Source organism: Sapajus apella, unplaced genomic scaffold (genome assembly GCF_009761245.1).
Source record: "Sapajus apella isolate SASKATOON/1434 unplaced genomic scaffold, GSC_monkey_1.0 scaffold2, whole genome shotgun sequence".
Classification (NCBI taxonomy): Eukaryota; Metazoa; Chordata; class Mammalia; order Primates; family Cebidae; genus Sapajus; species Sapajus apella.
Window position 1 is genome coordinate 25,908,571 of NW_022436942.1, and position 12,929 is coordinate 25,921,499.

General features: G+C 41.6%; 1 protein-coding gene across 13 annotated transcripts in view; it reads right to left on the reverse strand.

Moving 5' to 3' along the window:
• Positions 1-12,929, reverse strand: part of LARP4 (La ribonucleoprotein 4) — an 85,485-nt gene that overhangs the window by 49,139 nt on the left and 23,417 nt on the right. For 9 of the 13 annotated variants that reach the window (XM_032293645.1, XM_032293616.1, XM_032293686.1 and 6 more), the window contains 3 exons: positions 6,394-6,541; positions 4,807-4,962; positions 3,438-3,513 (listed from right to left, as the gene is read on the reverse strand). In XM_032293645.1, coding sequence (XP_032149536.1) covers positions 3,438-3,513; positions 4,807-4,962; positions 6,394-6,541 — 380 coding nt within the window. Of the gene's footprint in view, positions 1-3,437; positions 3,514-4,806; positions 4,963-6,393; positions 6,542-8,386; positions 8,596-12,929 lie in introns of those variants that run through there. The other 4 variants (XM_032293680.1, XM_032293627.1, XM_032293660.1 and 1 more) reach the window with 2 other exon arrangements.

Below are 12,929 nucleotides of genomic sequence, written 5' to 3' on the forward strand. Positions count from 1 at the left end.
GGAGTTTCGCTCTTGTTACCCAGGCTGGAGTGCAATGGCGCGATCTCGGCTCACCGCAACCTCCGCCTCCTGGGTTCAGGCAATTCTCCTGCCTCAGCCTCCTGAGTAGCTGGGATTACAGGCACGCGCCACCATGCCCAGCTAATTTTTTGTATTTTTAGTAGAGACGGGGTTTCACCATGTTGACCAGGATGGTCTCGATCTCTTGACCTCGTGATCCACCCGCCTCGGCCTCCCACAGTGCTGGGATTACAGGCTTGAGCCACTGCGCCCAGCCTAAGGTACATTTTTTAAAAAGATGCAAACACTTGCATCTTACACACAAAATCTTGCTTAATAAACAAATAAAATCAAATTCACACCTTGCTATACACATCAAATATCCTTTGAAGCAGCCTGGCTATAAATAGCTGGAAGTTTTTGCTTATAAGCCCCCTTCTCAAAGAGTACTGAACTGACCACCCTATTTAAAACTGCAACCACCCAGGCGCTCCTGATTTCTGTACTTGCATTTAATTTTTTCCCATAGCACTTATCACCTAACATACTTCTGAGTTGTTTATTTATTATGTTTGTTTTGTGTTCCCCCAGTCACAATATAGGTACCATGGAGGATCTTTGTTGTTCCATCAATATGTGTTGGTCAGACACTATGGCTCATGCCTGTAATCCCAGCACTCTGGGAGGCTGAGGTGGGCGGATCACCTGAGGTCAGGAGTTCAAGACCAGCCTGGCCAACATGGTGAAACCTGTCTCTACTAAAAACACAAAAAATTAGCTGGGTGTCGTGGCAGGTGCCTGTAAGCCCAGCTACTCGGGAGGCTGAGGCAGAAGAATCATTTCAACCCCGGAGGTGGAGGTTGCAGTGAGCCAAAAAAGAAAAGAATCTGAAAATAAGATAACTACAGATATGATCTTTACAAAACTAAAAAGCTATAGCCTAAATGAACTCTGAAATTTAGCAGGTTTATTCTTATACAGTGATTCAAAACTCTTAGATAAAGAAACTGTACCTTGTCAGAAATAAATCAAATTAATGGACATAACATCCAACATTTGACTATTCATGAATAATACCTGATATGTATTTTTTTCGCTTTTTAAAATTATATATTATTTATTTATTTTTTTTTAATTAATACCTGATATGTATTAAAGGCAATTTTGCTGAGCTACAAATGTCAATTACCCAACTGGTTCAAACCAGATCACAGTCCTGAGTAGGATGTGATAGATCATGACCAGTAGGAACTCCCACTGCAACAACTAAAAAAGCTTGGATAAACTACAAAAAATCATGTGTTTGGAGATGTGGAAGAACTGTGGAAGCTTCAATCACAAAAGGACTAAAATGCCCAAAAAGAAGATCTTTCTTTCCCAAGAGCATTTGCAGATCTTAACTCAGACTCTACTGGACAATAGAGAAACCAGCAGATCTCTAGACAGTTGTGTATAAATACGTGGTATGTGTAATGGGCACAGAACTAAAATTATGAATTAAAATTATGGGAGCCAACAACACAGCTGATTTTCCCAATACAATGTTCCCTGAGTTTTAAGGGGAAAGATGGGAGATAGGCTGAAAAGATGCAAGCAAAAATGCTGCAAATGCAGTCTCCCCCTTAAGACATTGCCAATTTTCAAGTAGTATGGGGTAAGAAGTTAAAACATCTAAATCTCAAACCTCTATATTAGAGATCTAAATCTCCTTTATTTTGTAAGATGAGGGTGACTGCCAAGCTCTAAATCAAAAGCCTGAAAGAAAGGGCCTGAAGAAGGAATAGAGCTATATCAAAGGTGAATTGAGTCTAATTAAAATGGTTGCTCAGCCCTGACCTCGCTCAATTCCTCACTGGATTGAAGCAATCAACATTTCACTCTCTGCCTAACAGAAAAAAAGCTCAAACTCTGTCTAGTTTTATCACCTGCAGCTTCTATGCTTCTTCTGTATGTAATGTACAGCATATAATCAAAATTTACAAGACATACAAAAAGGCAGTAAATTATGACAGATAATTCAAGAGAAGAAACACTGACAATACAAGCAGACCCAAAAACGATCCAGTTAGTAGGTGTAAAATTCACCCAGGCTGGAGTGCAGTGGTGTGATCTCAGCTTACTGAAAACTCCACCTGCTGGGTTGAAGCAATTCTCCCACCTCAGCCTCCCAATAGCTGGGACTACAGGTACACGCCACCATACCCAGCTAATTTTTGTATTTTTAGTAGAGACGAAGTTTTGGCCAGGCTGGTCTTGGACTCTAGACCTCAGGGGATCCACCCACCTTGGCCTCCCAAAGTACAGGCTAAAGTAACTATTACATATATTTTATTGTTACTGTTTTTTTTTTTTTTTTTTTTTTTTTTTTTGGAGTGTCATTCTGGTCGCCCAGGCTAGAGGCTAGCTGTTATCTCAGGTCATTGCAACCTCCACCTCCGGGGTTCAAGTGATTCTCCTGCCTCAGCCTCCCAAGTAGCTGGGATTACAGGCACCTGCTACCATGCTTGGCTAGTTTTGTATTTTTAGTAGAGATGGGGTTTTGCTATCCTGGCCAAACTTGTCTCGGACTCCTGACCTCAGATGATCCACACACCTTGGCCTCCCAAAGTATAGGCTAAAGTAACTATTACTTTTTTTTTTGAGATGGAGTCTCACTCTTGTTGCCCAGGCTGGAGGCCAGCCATGATCTCAACTCACTGCAACTTCTGCCTCCCAGGTTCAAGTGATTCTTCTGCCTCAGCCTGCTGACTAGCTGGGATTACAGGCGCCCGTCACCACGCCTGGCTAATTTTTGTATTTTTAGTAGAGACAGATTCACCATCTTGGCCAGGCTGGTCTCAAACTACTGACCTCCAGTTATCCGCCTACCTCAGAGTCCCAAAGTGCTGGGATTATAGGCATGAGCCACTGCACCCAGCCAATAATTCTCTTTTTTTTTTTTTTTTTTTTGCCCCCTTCCCAATAACTCTTATCTGTAAATAAGACTTCTCCAAGCCGGGTGCAGTGACTCACATCTATAATGCCAGCACTTTGGGAGGCTGAGGCAGGAGGATCACAAGGTCAAGAGATTGAGACCATCCTGGCCAACACAGTGAAACCCTGTCTCTACTAAAATACAAAAATTAGCTGGGTGTGGTGGCGCACGCCTGTAGTCCCAGCTACTCGGGAGGCTGAGGCAGGAGGATTACTTGAACCCAGGAGGCAGAGGTTGCAGTGAGCTGAAATCAGCCACTGCACTCCAGCCTAAGCCTGGTGACAGAGCAAGACTCTGTCTCAAAAAAAAAAAAAAAAAAATCTAGTTAAATATACTGAACAATAATACGAAACACATCATTAAAAGAAAATAATAATCACTCTCCTTGCACTCTATTTCACACATATTTTACATCTACTAATCAAATTCAATAAAGGAGAAACAGCAATATAAAATGAAGTACCGTGAAAAACAGAATTCTAATTGTTTCTTCAGACATTCTTTTAGATCTTCTGTAGAAATTGCTGAATTGCTTTCTCCTGATGGTAGAAAAGAGGAGGAAAAAAAGTTAATAGCATGTTATCTGAAGTGATAAATCTGACATATTGTTGTACTCAGAAGCCACAAAGTCTACAATCAAAATTCACAACAAAAATATTTTTTGAGAGAGAGAGAGAGAGAGAGACAGGGTCTTCCTTTTCTCTAAGGAGTACAGTGGTGTGATCATGGCTCAATATAGCCTCAACTTCCTGGGTTCAAATGGTCCTCCCACCTTGGCTTCTTGAGTAGCTAAGACCACAAACTTGTGCCACCACACCCAGCTAAACTTTTATTTTTGTGTAGAGACAGGCTCTCACTTTGTTGTCCAGACTGTTGTCAAAATCCTGGGCTCAAGCACATCTCCCACCTTGGCCTCCTACCACAGGTGTCAACCACTATGTCTGGCCCAAACTCTATTTATTATTTGGACAGTTCAAAGTCTAACTAATTTCTCTCAACCTAGATATTCTTTCATCAGACACATTTCATATTAGTTTAAGAGTTATTTTTGGCCGGGCGCAGTGGCTCACGCCTGTAATCCCAGACTTTGTAGATCACAAAGTCAAGAGATTGAAACCATCCTGGTCAACATAGTGAAACCTCGTCTCTACTAAAAATATAAAAATTAGCAGAGTGGCTCATGTTTGTAATCTCAGCTACTCCAGAGGCTAAGGCAGGAGAATTGCTTGAACCTGGAAGGCAGAGGATGCAGTGAGCCAAGATCGTGCCACTGTATTCCAGCTTTGGCAACAGAGCAAGACTCTGTCTCAAAACAAACAAACAAAACTCATCCACCTAAATGCTAAATAAGCAATCAAATTCATTTAACATTCCAATGTCATTTATAGAAAACTCATTAAAACACCAACTGCTTGCCATCCCACTTCAACTCTATGTTCAAAGTTGGCAGTTGTTAGGCATACATACACACACAGACACATATATATACACATAATTTTTTTTTTCAGACACAGTTTCACTCTGTCACCCAGGATGGAGTGCAGTGGTGCTATCTCAGGATTATAGGAGCATGCCACCACGCCACCCTTTTTCTTCCCCCAGTATGATACAGTGTTTCACCATGTTGACCAGGCTGGTCTTGAACTCCTGACCTCAAGTGATCTATACTTGAGTGAGACTTCATCTCAAAAAATAAATAAAATAAAATAAAATAATCTTCTTTTCAAATAAAAAAAAAATGCCATAGGTTTATCAGAAAAAGGATATAGAGACCGTGCACGTGGGGGATGTGCTGGACTCTCTCATTTTAACAATAAAACCATCAAGTTTACCAGAAACATCGTATATTTGGTAACTCAGATCTTCTGGTCCTAAAATCATCCCATCGGTTGACTCTTCAATGCCAGTAGTATTTCTTGCGGTTTCACAAGACGAAGAATACATTACTTCATATTCTTTATATATATCTTCTGAGAGCTCTGCATTACCTGTATTAAAGACAGACACTGAAAGTAAATAAGAATTCTTTAAATTCCATTTTCAGGAACTGTGGGCAGTAACTCACCTATAAAAAGATTCTAAGGAATTCTACCAGTTGGGAATATGTTCGAATGGTTTTTGTTTGTTTGTTTTTCCAAGACAGTGTTTTGCTCTGTCACCCAGGCTGGAGTGCAGTGGGATGATCTCAGCTCACTGAAAATTCCACCTCCCAGGTTCAAGCAATTTTCCTGCCTCAGCCTCCTTAGTACCTGGGATTACAGGCACCCACCATCATGCCCGGCTAATTTTTGTATTTTTAGTAGAGACGGGGTCTCACCATGTTGGCCAGGCTGGTCTTGAACTCCTGACCTCGTGATCTACCCGCCTTGGCCTCCCAAAGTGCTGGGATTACAGGCATGAGCCACCACACCTGGCTGTTCACATGGTTTTAAGCAAGAGTTATCATTCCAAGGGAGTCAAGTTTTGACATTTACTGATAAACTAAAATGATCAACAATTGCTAAAATGTATACAGCATTATCCATGTGTCAGACTATTCCATGCACTTTATTCATTTAATTCTCAGAAAATCCTATGCTGTAATTATTATTGTTTCTGTTTTAAAGATGGAGGCAAAAAGCACCGAGAAATTAAGTTATTTGCCCAAGGACGAACAGTGAGTAAATGGCACAGTCAATTATGGTAGATAAAAGCTAATTTATAAATATCACTATTATAGATGGGCTGCATGGTGAACCCAAAGACATAACTATTACTTGAAATTAGTGGCAATCTATTCATGTTAGATATAAATGAGGATTTTATACAAACTACATGTTAAACATTTATAAATGCTAGATGCAGTATGTTTAAGGGAAGAAAATTTTATGAATATACTTCATCAAATAATCAAAGGATGTATCCTGGCCAGGTACAGTAGCTCGCATCTGTAATCCCAGCACTTTGGGAGGCCAAGGGTGGTGGATCATTTGAGGTAAGGAGTTCAAGACCAGCCTGGCCAACGTGGTAAAACCCTATCTCAACTAAAAATACAAAAGTTCAGCTGCGCGCAGTGGCTCATGCCTATATCTCAGCACTTTAGGGGGCCCAGGCGGGTGGATCACCAGCCCGCACATCGTGAAACCCTGTCTCTACTAAAAACACAAAAATTACCCAGCGTGGTAGCGGGCACCTGTAATCCCAGCTAATTGGGAGGCTGCGGCAGGAGAATCGCTTGAACCTGCGAGGCAGAAGCTGCAGTGAGCGAAGATTGTTCCACTGTACTCCAGCCTGGGTGACAGAGCAAGGCTCCATCACACACACACACACACACACAAGCAGGGAAGATATATTTCAAGTTCAGTAAACTTGCTTGGCCATACTTGGCCATATGTTTAACCAAACTGTGATTTTTTTATGATCAAATATTTAAGACTTACCCTCAGGATAAGCACCTGATGTAGCTGCTGTTTCATGCCAACAACTTCCAGCTCCATGAGTTACTGGGGTGGCATCAGTATTTCCAGGAGCAATTTCTTGCCATACTTTGGCATTAGGATTTAAACCAGTTCCTTTAGATGTTACCTGCTAAATAATCGAAGGATCTATTTGTAAATTTTAAAAAATAGAGCATGAAAATTACAAATTTAGATAAAATTGCTTTTCCATTACTTAAAAGTGAGAAGAAACCCAATAATTCTATTTAACAAATAGCAAATATTAATGTTTTTGATCAACTAATAGCTACTTAAAATTTAGCTTCCTATATAATAAAAAATATGTATCTCTATAAAATATTAAAATAGAAATACTGCCCAGGTGCAACGGCTCATGCCTGTAATCCCACCACTTTGAGAGGCTGAGCCAGGAGGATAGCATGAACCCAGAAAGTTCAAGGCTACAGTCAGCTATAAACACACCATCACACTCCAGCCTAGGAGACAGAGGGAGATCCCTGTCTCAGAAAAAGAAGTAAAATAGAAATACTGCTTTACCCCAACCTACTTATAAGTGTCACAAAATTTACTTAAACTATTTACATAACTTCTGAGATACCTGTGTATTTGTGCATCTACAGCAAATTTTTTTTTACAGTAATATTCCAGAATATTATGAATTTTTATTGCCATCTAAGCTGTGACAGAGACTTCGGAGTCTGAATAATTCTATCACTGGAAATTTTATCCCAAGTTAAAAGCAATGATGTGCTTTATACTGGAATGTTTTTTTCCATCTGTCCTGACAGTGTATGTTCTTAATGTCTATAGCGTAACTATTTTAAATAGTACCATTTAAAGTAATCTCGAGGCAGGGTGCAATGGCTCATTCCTGTAATCCCAGCACTTTGGGAGGCCAAGGCAGGCGGATCACTTGAGCTCATGAGTTCAAGACCAGCCTGAGCAACATAGTGAAACCCTGTCTCTACAAAAAATACAAAATTAGCGCATGTGGTGGTAGGCGCCTGTAGTTCCAGCTACTTAGGAGGCTGAGGTGGAAAGATGGCTTGAGCCTGGGACACAGAGGTTGCAGTGAGCCAAGTTTGCATCACTGTACTCCAGCCTGGGAGACAGAGTGAGACTCTGTCTCTCAAAACAAAACAAAACAAAACAAAAACATACACACAAAACAAACATAATGCCCTGTTCCATGTCTAGGTTCATTCATATCTTGGGAGCAAGGGTGGAGCCTCAAAATGGTGGTGGTAGTGAGGAATACTTTGTCACCTAGAATTTCCAAGTGTAAGATAGTAAGTATAGACCTTTTAATGATTTTTATTATTGTCTCAAAATTCCCTACAGAAAATACATCTGTTTTCTACCCACAGAAGGGCAGTACTCTCCCACCCCTCTGCCTTTGGTAGCCACTGATTTGAAGCTGAGTTGACTGGTGAATGTGATGTTGGAATTTAGGTACCACATAATTTTCATGTTGAGAAGGGGATAATCTATTTTAATGAAATTTGCTACTCATATGTATGCCCTAAAAAATAATCATTACAGCATAAGAAGAAGTACAACTAAGCACTGTGGACTGGAGGTGGGATACCTACCCAACAAGCCCACCCTAATGTGCCATCTGAGGACCTGCAGAAAGGACAGTAAGGAAGGAGACAGCAGCCTCAGTCCAGAGATCACCCTATCCACCTCCCTCAGGGGTTCAATGTAGTTTGATCCTGACACTCAACCCTTCATGTCCTCCTTCCTGGTCAGGAAGATGGTTGGGTATAGCGGGTGGAGGCGGGGAGGAGGAGGTACAGAACGGGGTGCAATATTCGAGTAGAGAGATTCTAGAGAAGGGCAAACTAGGGTGGGTAACTATGGAATTAAACAGAAGAAAGAAGCCTCTATTTGTAACCCTGGAATCCTGCAGGGGAGGAAGGAGGAAACAGGCAAGGGGAGGTGGGAAGGAGAAGCTGAGGAGGAGGCAACTTACTTATTTCTCCCTGCCTCTTCTGAAAAGTTCCACTCCTTTATGTTAATCCCAGTCTGAGACAGGACCAGAGAGTTTCCAGGGACAAACTGGTAGTTTGTGTCCCAGGGGGACAAATAATCTAGGAAGTGAATTGCAGAGCTGGCAGGAAAAGCTGGGGTCCACCTCAGTAAGACCCAGCTCCTGACTCCAAGTGAGCTTTCACACTGATGCTGTAGGTGACAATAAGAGAGATGATGAAGATTCGAAAGCCCACCACTAAGGGTGATAAATTCAAATTCTTCGGGTACAGCATAATTTTTGACTGATAGCAAAATAGAACTCTGAGGAGCTTGTGATAGCCCAGCTCTCCTGCCATGTCAACAATATTTGACGTTAATTGTTTTCAATAGGAGAAAATGCATGTATTTACATGCTTATTCTTCTTCTTTCCTCCATTCTGAGAATACCAAATATGTGCCTACCAAGAAGACGGCAGATGGTAAAGGTACAGCTCTCTAGACACAGAGATCAAACTTTTGAATCCCGATAAATACAGAGTACAATATTCATTTAGTAAATAAGATCTGTACATGAAAAAGATACAGTGAAAAAACCATATACCTATTAGAAATACCCCTAACTCATGGAGTTGCTATGCATAGTAGTGTGTGGATTAAGTAAAGCAAAATCATCATTTCAAGGTAGTTTAATAATCACTGTCTAAACACACAACGATTGAGATGCCAGAATCACTCCTGAATCCAAAAGCAGTTCTAATACAAACTTTGTATTATTGTGGGATCTTGGCAAAATTTCTTCATTCTTCTGAGTCTCAATTTTTGTTACTGTAAATTGAGGTAAAACATCCTTATTTTTATTCTTATTATTTCCAGAGACAAGGTCTCCTCTGTCACCCAGGCTGGAGTGCAGTGGTATGCTCATAGCTCACTGCAGCCTCAAACTCCAGGGTTCACATGATCCTCTTGCTTCAACCTCCTGAGTAGCTAGGACTACAGGCATGGAACACCATGCGCTGCTAAGTAAAAAAATTTTTTTGGCAGAGTTGGGTTCTCATTATGTTGCCCAGGCTAGTCTCAAACTCCTGGCCCCAACAGAACCTCTCAACCTCAGCCTCCCAAATCACTGGGATTACAGGCATGAGTCACTGCACTGTGCCAAAGACCTTATTTTAAAAATTACATTACATTAATGCTTGAAAAGTAATTAATAACCAGTATAAACACTGCATCGGGGAGGAGGGGCAGTGGCTCACGCCTGTAATCCCAGCACTTTGGGAGGCAGAGGCAGGCGGATCACGAGGTCAGGAGTTCATGACCAGCTTGACCAATATGGTGAATCCCCATCTCTTCTAAAAACACAAAAACTAGTCAGGAGTGGTGGCACATGCCTGTAAACTCAGGTACTCGGGAGGCTGAGGCAGGAGAATTGCTTGAACCTGGCAGGTGGAGGTTGCAGTGAGTCGAGATTGCGCCACTGCACTCCAGCCTAAGCCAGAGAGCAAGGCTCCGCCTCAAAACAACAACAACAACAACAACAGCAAACCACCGCATATCCTCTTTTATGAAGCATGTTGGTTTTGAACGAAAGGCTATTCTGCTGTCTCACCCTCAAAAGTATACTACACAAACACCAAAGCGTTCTATCAAAATAATTGCACAGGGAAGTTAAATGTAAACTATTATGTCACAGAAAATTAGCTTTGAAAAAAAAAACATAAAAATTACAAAAGGTGATTATAGGATGCTATAAAACGGAAACCTAAAAAACCTAAAAAGACTAAGAAAATAGGCCGGGCACAGTGGCTCCAACCTGTAATCCCAGCACGTTGGGAGGCTGAGGTGGGCGGATCACCTGAGGACAGGAGTTCAAAACCAGCCTGGCCAACATGGTGAGACCCTGTCTCTAACAAAATATAAAAACTATCTGGGCACGGTGGCAGGTACCTGTAATTCCAGCTACCTGGGAGGCTGAGGCAGGAGAATCACTTGAGCTTGGGAGGCAGAGGTTGCAGTGAGCCGAAACTGTGCCACTGCACTCCAGCCTGGGCAATAGAGCCAGGCTGGAGTGCAGTAGCCACGACCTTGGCACACTGCAACCTCTGCCTCCCAGGTTCAAGGGATTCTCATGCCTCGGCTTCTCAAGTAGCTGGGACTACAGGTACGCACCACCACACCCAGCTGGTTTTTGTATTTTTAGTACAGACAGCCACCGTCTGTATTTTTAGACCATCCTGGCCACCATGTTGGCCAGGATGGGCTCGATCTCTTGACCTCATGATCCACCCGCCTCGGCCTCCCAAAGTGTTGGCATTACAGGCGTGAGCCACCGCGACCAGCTGGATTTTCTAGTTTTCCTGCTTTTCCATATTTAATCAACCCTAAGATGCATATTTTTGCACATTTTAACTTTGAAAATTGGGATACATCTTAAAATATTTGGTGTAAATCGACGTAAAACATCCTTATTTTTATTCTTATTATTTCCAGAGACAAGGTCTCCTCTGACACCCAGGCTGGAGTGCAGTGGTATACTCATAGCTCACTGCAGCCTCAAACTCCAGGGTTCACATGATCCTCTTGCTTCAACCTCCTGAGTAGCTAGGATAAACAGCAATTTTTTCTTTGAGACAGCAGTATCCCATCAGATTTATAAAACTTGTTAATGTGGTATCTATAATTTTGGATTGCTGTGTAATACTTTATGTAGTGAGTCTATCATTTCCTGTATTCCTCATCTGTTTAAACAGGGGTATTTGCATTTCTTAGCATTCATAACTAATGCTAATATATGTGGAAATATGAGAGTTGCATCTTTTTATTTCTTTTTTTTTTTTTTTTTCTTGAGATGGAGTCTCACTCTGTCACCCAAGCTGTAGTGCAGTGGCAAGATCTCAGGTCACTGCAACCTCCGCCTCCCAGGTTCCAGTGATTTTCCTGCCTCAGCCTCCCAATTAGCTGGGATTACAGGCACACGCCACTACACCCAGCTAATTTTTTTGTATTTTTAGTAGAGAGGGGTTTTGCCACATTGGTCAGGCTAGTCTCGAACTCCCGACCTCAGGTGATCTGCCAACCGCAGGCTCCCTAAGTGCTGGTATTACAAGCATCAACCACCACGCCCGGCCCTTTAGAACTTCTTAGTAAATTATCTCAAGTTGTGCTTTCTCTGAAAATACATGTTTTCCCTCCATCCTTGCCATATACAGAATCTCAATAGGCATACAACCCCATTCAGGCATTCTAAAGACATTTCCTGTACTTTCTGGTTTACACTATTGCTAACAAGCACTCTGCCATCAGGTTAGCAGCCATTCTTAATCTCTCTTTACTCTCTGACTGCTTAAATCTTTGTTGATGGTGTTTTACAATCATTAAGAGTCTAAGTGTGGAATTGTTTTTTATTTAATATAAATGGAATCCACTGAACTCCCTGACATCTTTCATCAGTTCTGTAAAATTCTCAGCCATTCTCTCTTAAAATGTTCACTCTCCATCAACTGCTCTATTATTTCCTTTTGAAACCCCAATAAAATATACACTACTGGCCGGTGTGGTGGCTCACGCCTGTAATCCCATCACTTTGGGAGGTCCAGGTGTATAGATCACCTGAGATCGTGAGTTTGAGAACAGCCTGACCAACATGGAGAAATCTTGTCTCTACTAAAAATACAAAATTAGCCAGGTGTGGTGGCACATGCCTGTAATCGGCTGAGGCAGGAGGCGGAGGTTGCAGCAAGCCAAAATCATGCCATTGCACTCCAGCCTGGGCAATAAGAGCAAAACTCCATCTCAAAAAAAAAAAAAAAAAAAATACACACACACACAGGCACACACAACCTTGTCATCATATGTTCCACGTATCAAGTTCTTTCCTATTTTCCATTTTGTTGTCTCTCTTTAGTTGCACTCTGAACAATTTCTTATGATCTTTCTTCCAGTTCACCAATTTTCTCAAGCTGTTTCCAACTTGCTGTTTAACTTGTCTAGTAAGTTTCTAAGCTCCCTTTTTACATTTTTCATTTCTTAAAATTCCTTGTAGTTCTTTCCTCAAATCTATCTGATCAATTTTTTTGTTTCTGGATCATTTTTTTCTTCTTTTAAGCATATGAAACATTTTAATTTTATAGTTTACACTTGATAATTCCAATATTTGTAACTCTGAGACTTGTTTTTTCTGCTAAATCATGATCCTAATGACATACATGCTTCATAATTTTACACTGTAAGGCCATTTTTCTTAGAACTTTGTAAGAATTTTATTAAAGATTATGTTTAGCCAGGCGCGGTGGCTCAAGCCTGTAATCCCAGCATTTTGGGAGGCCGAGGCGGGTGGATCACGAGGTCAAGAGATCGAGACCATCCTGGTCAACATGGTGAAACCCCGTCTCTACTAAAAATACAAAACATTAGCTGGGCATGGTGGTGCGTGCCTGTAATCCCAGCTACTGGGGAGGCTGAGGCAGGAGAATTGCCTGAACCCAGGAGGCGGAGGTTGCAGTGAGCCGAGATCGCGCCATTGCACTCCAGCCTGGGTAACAAGAGTG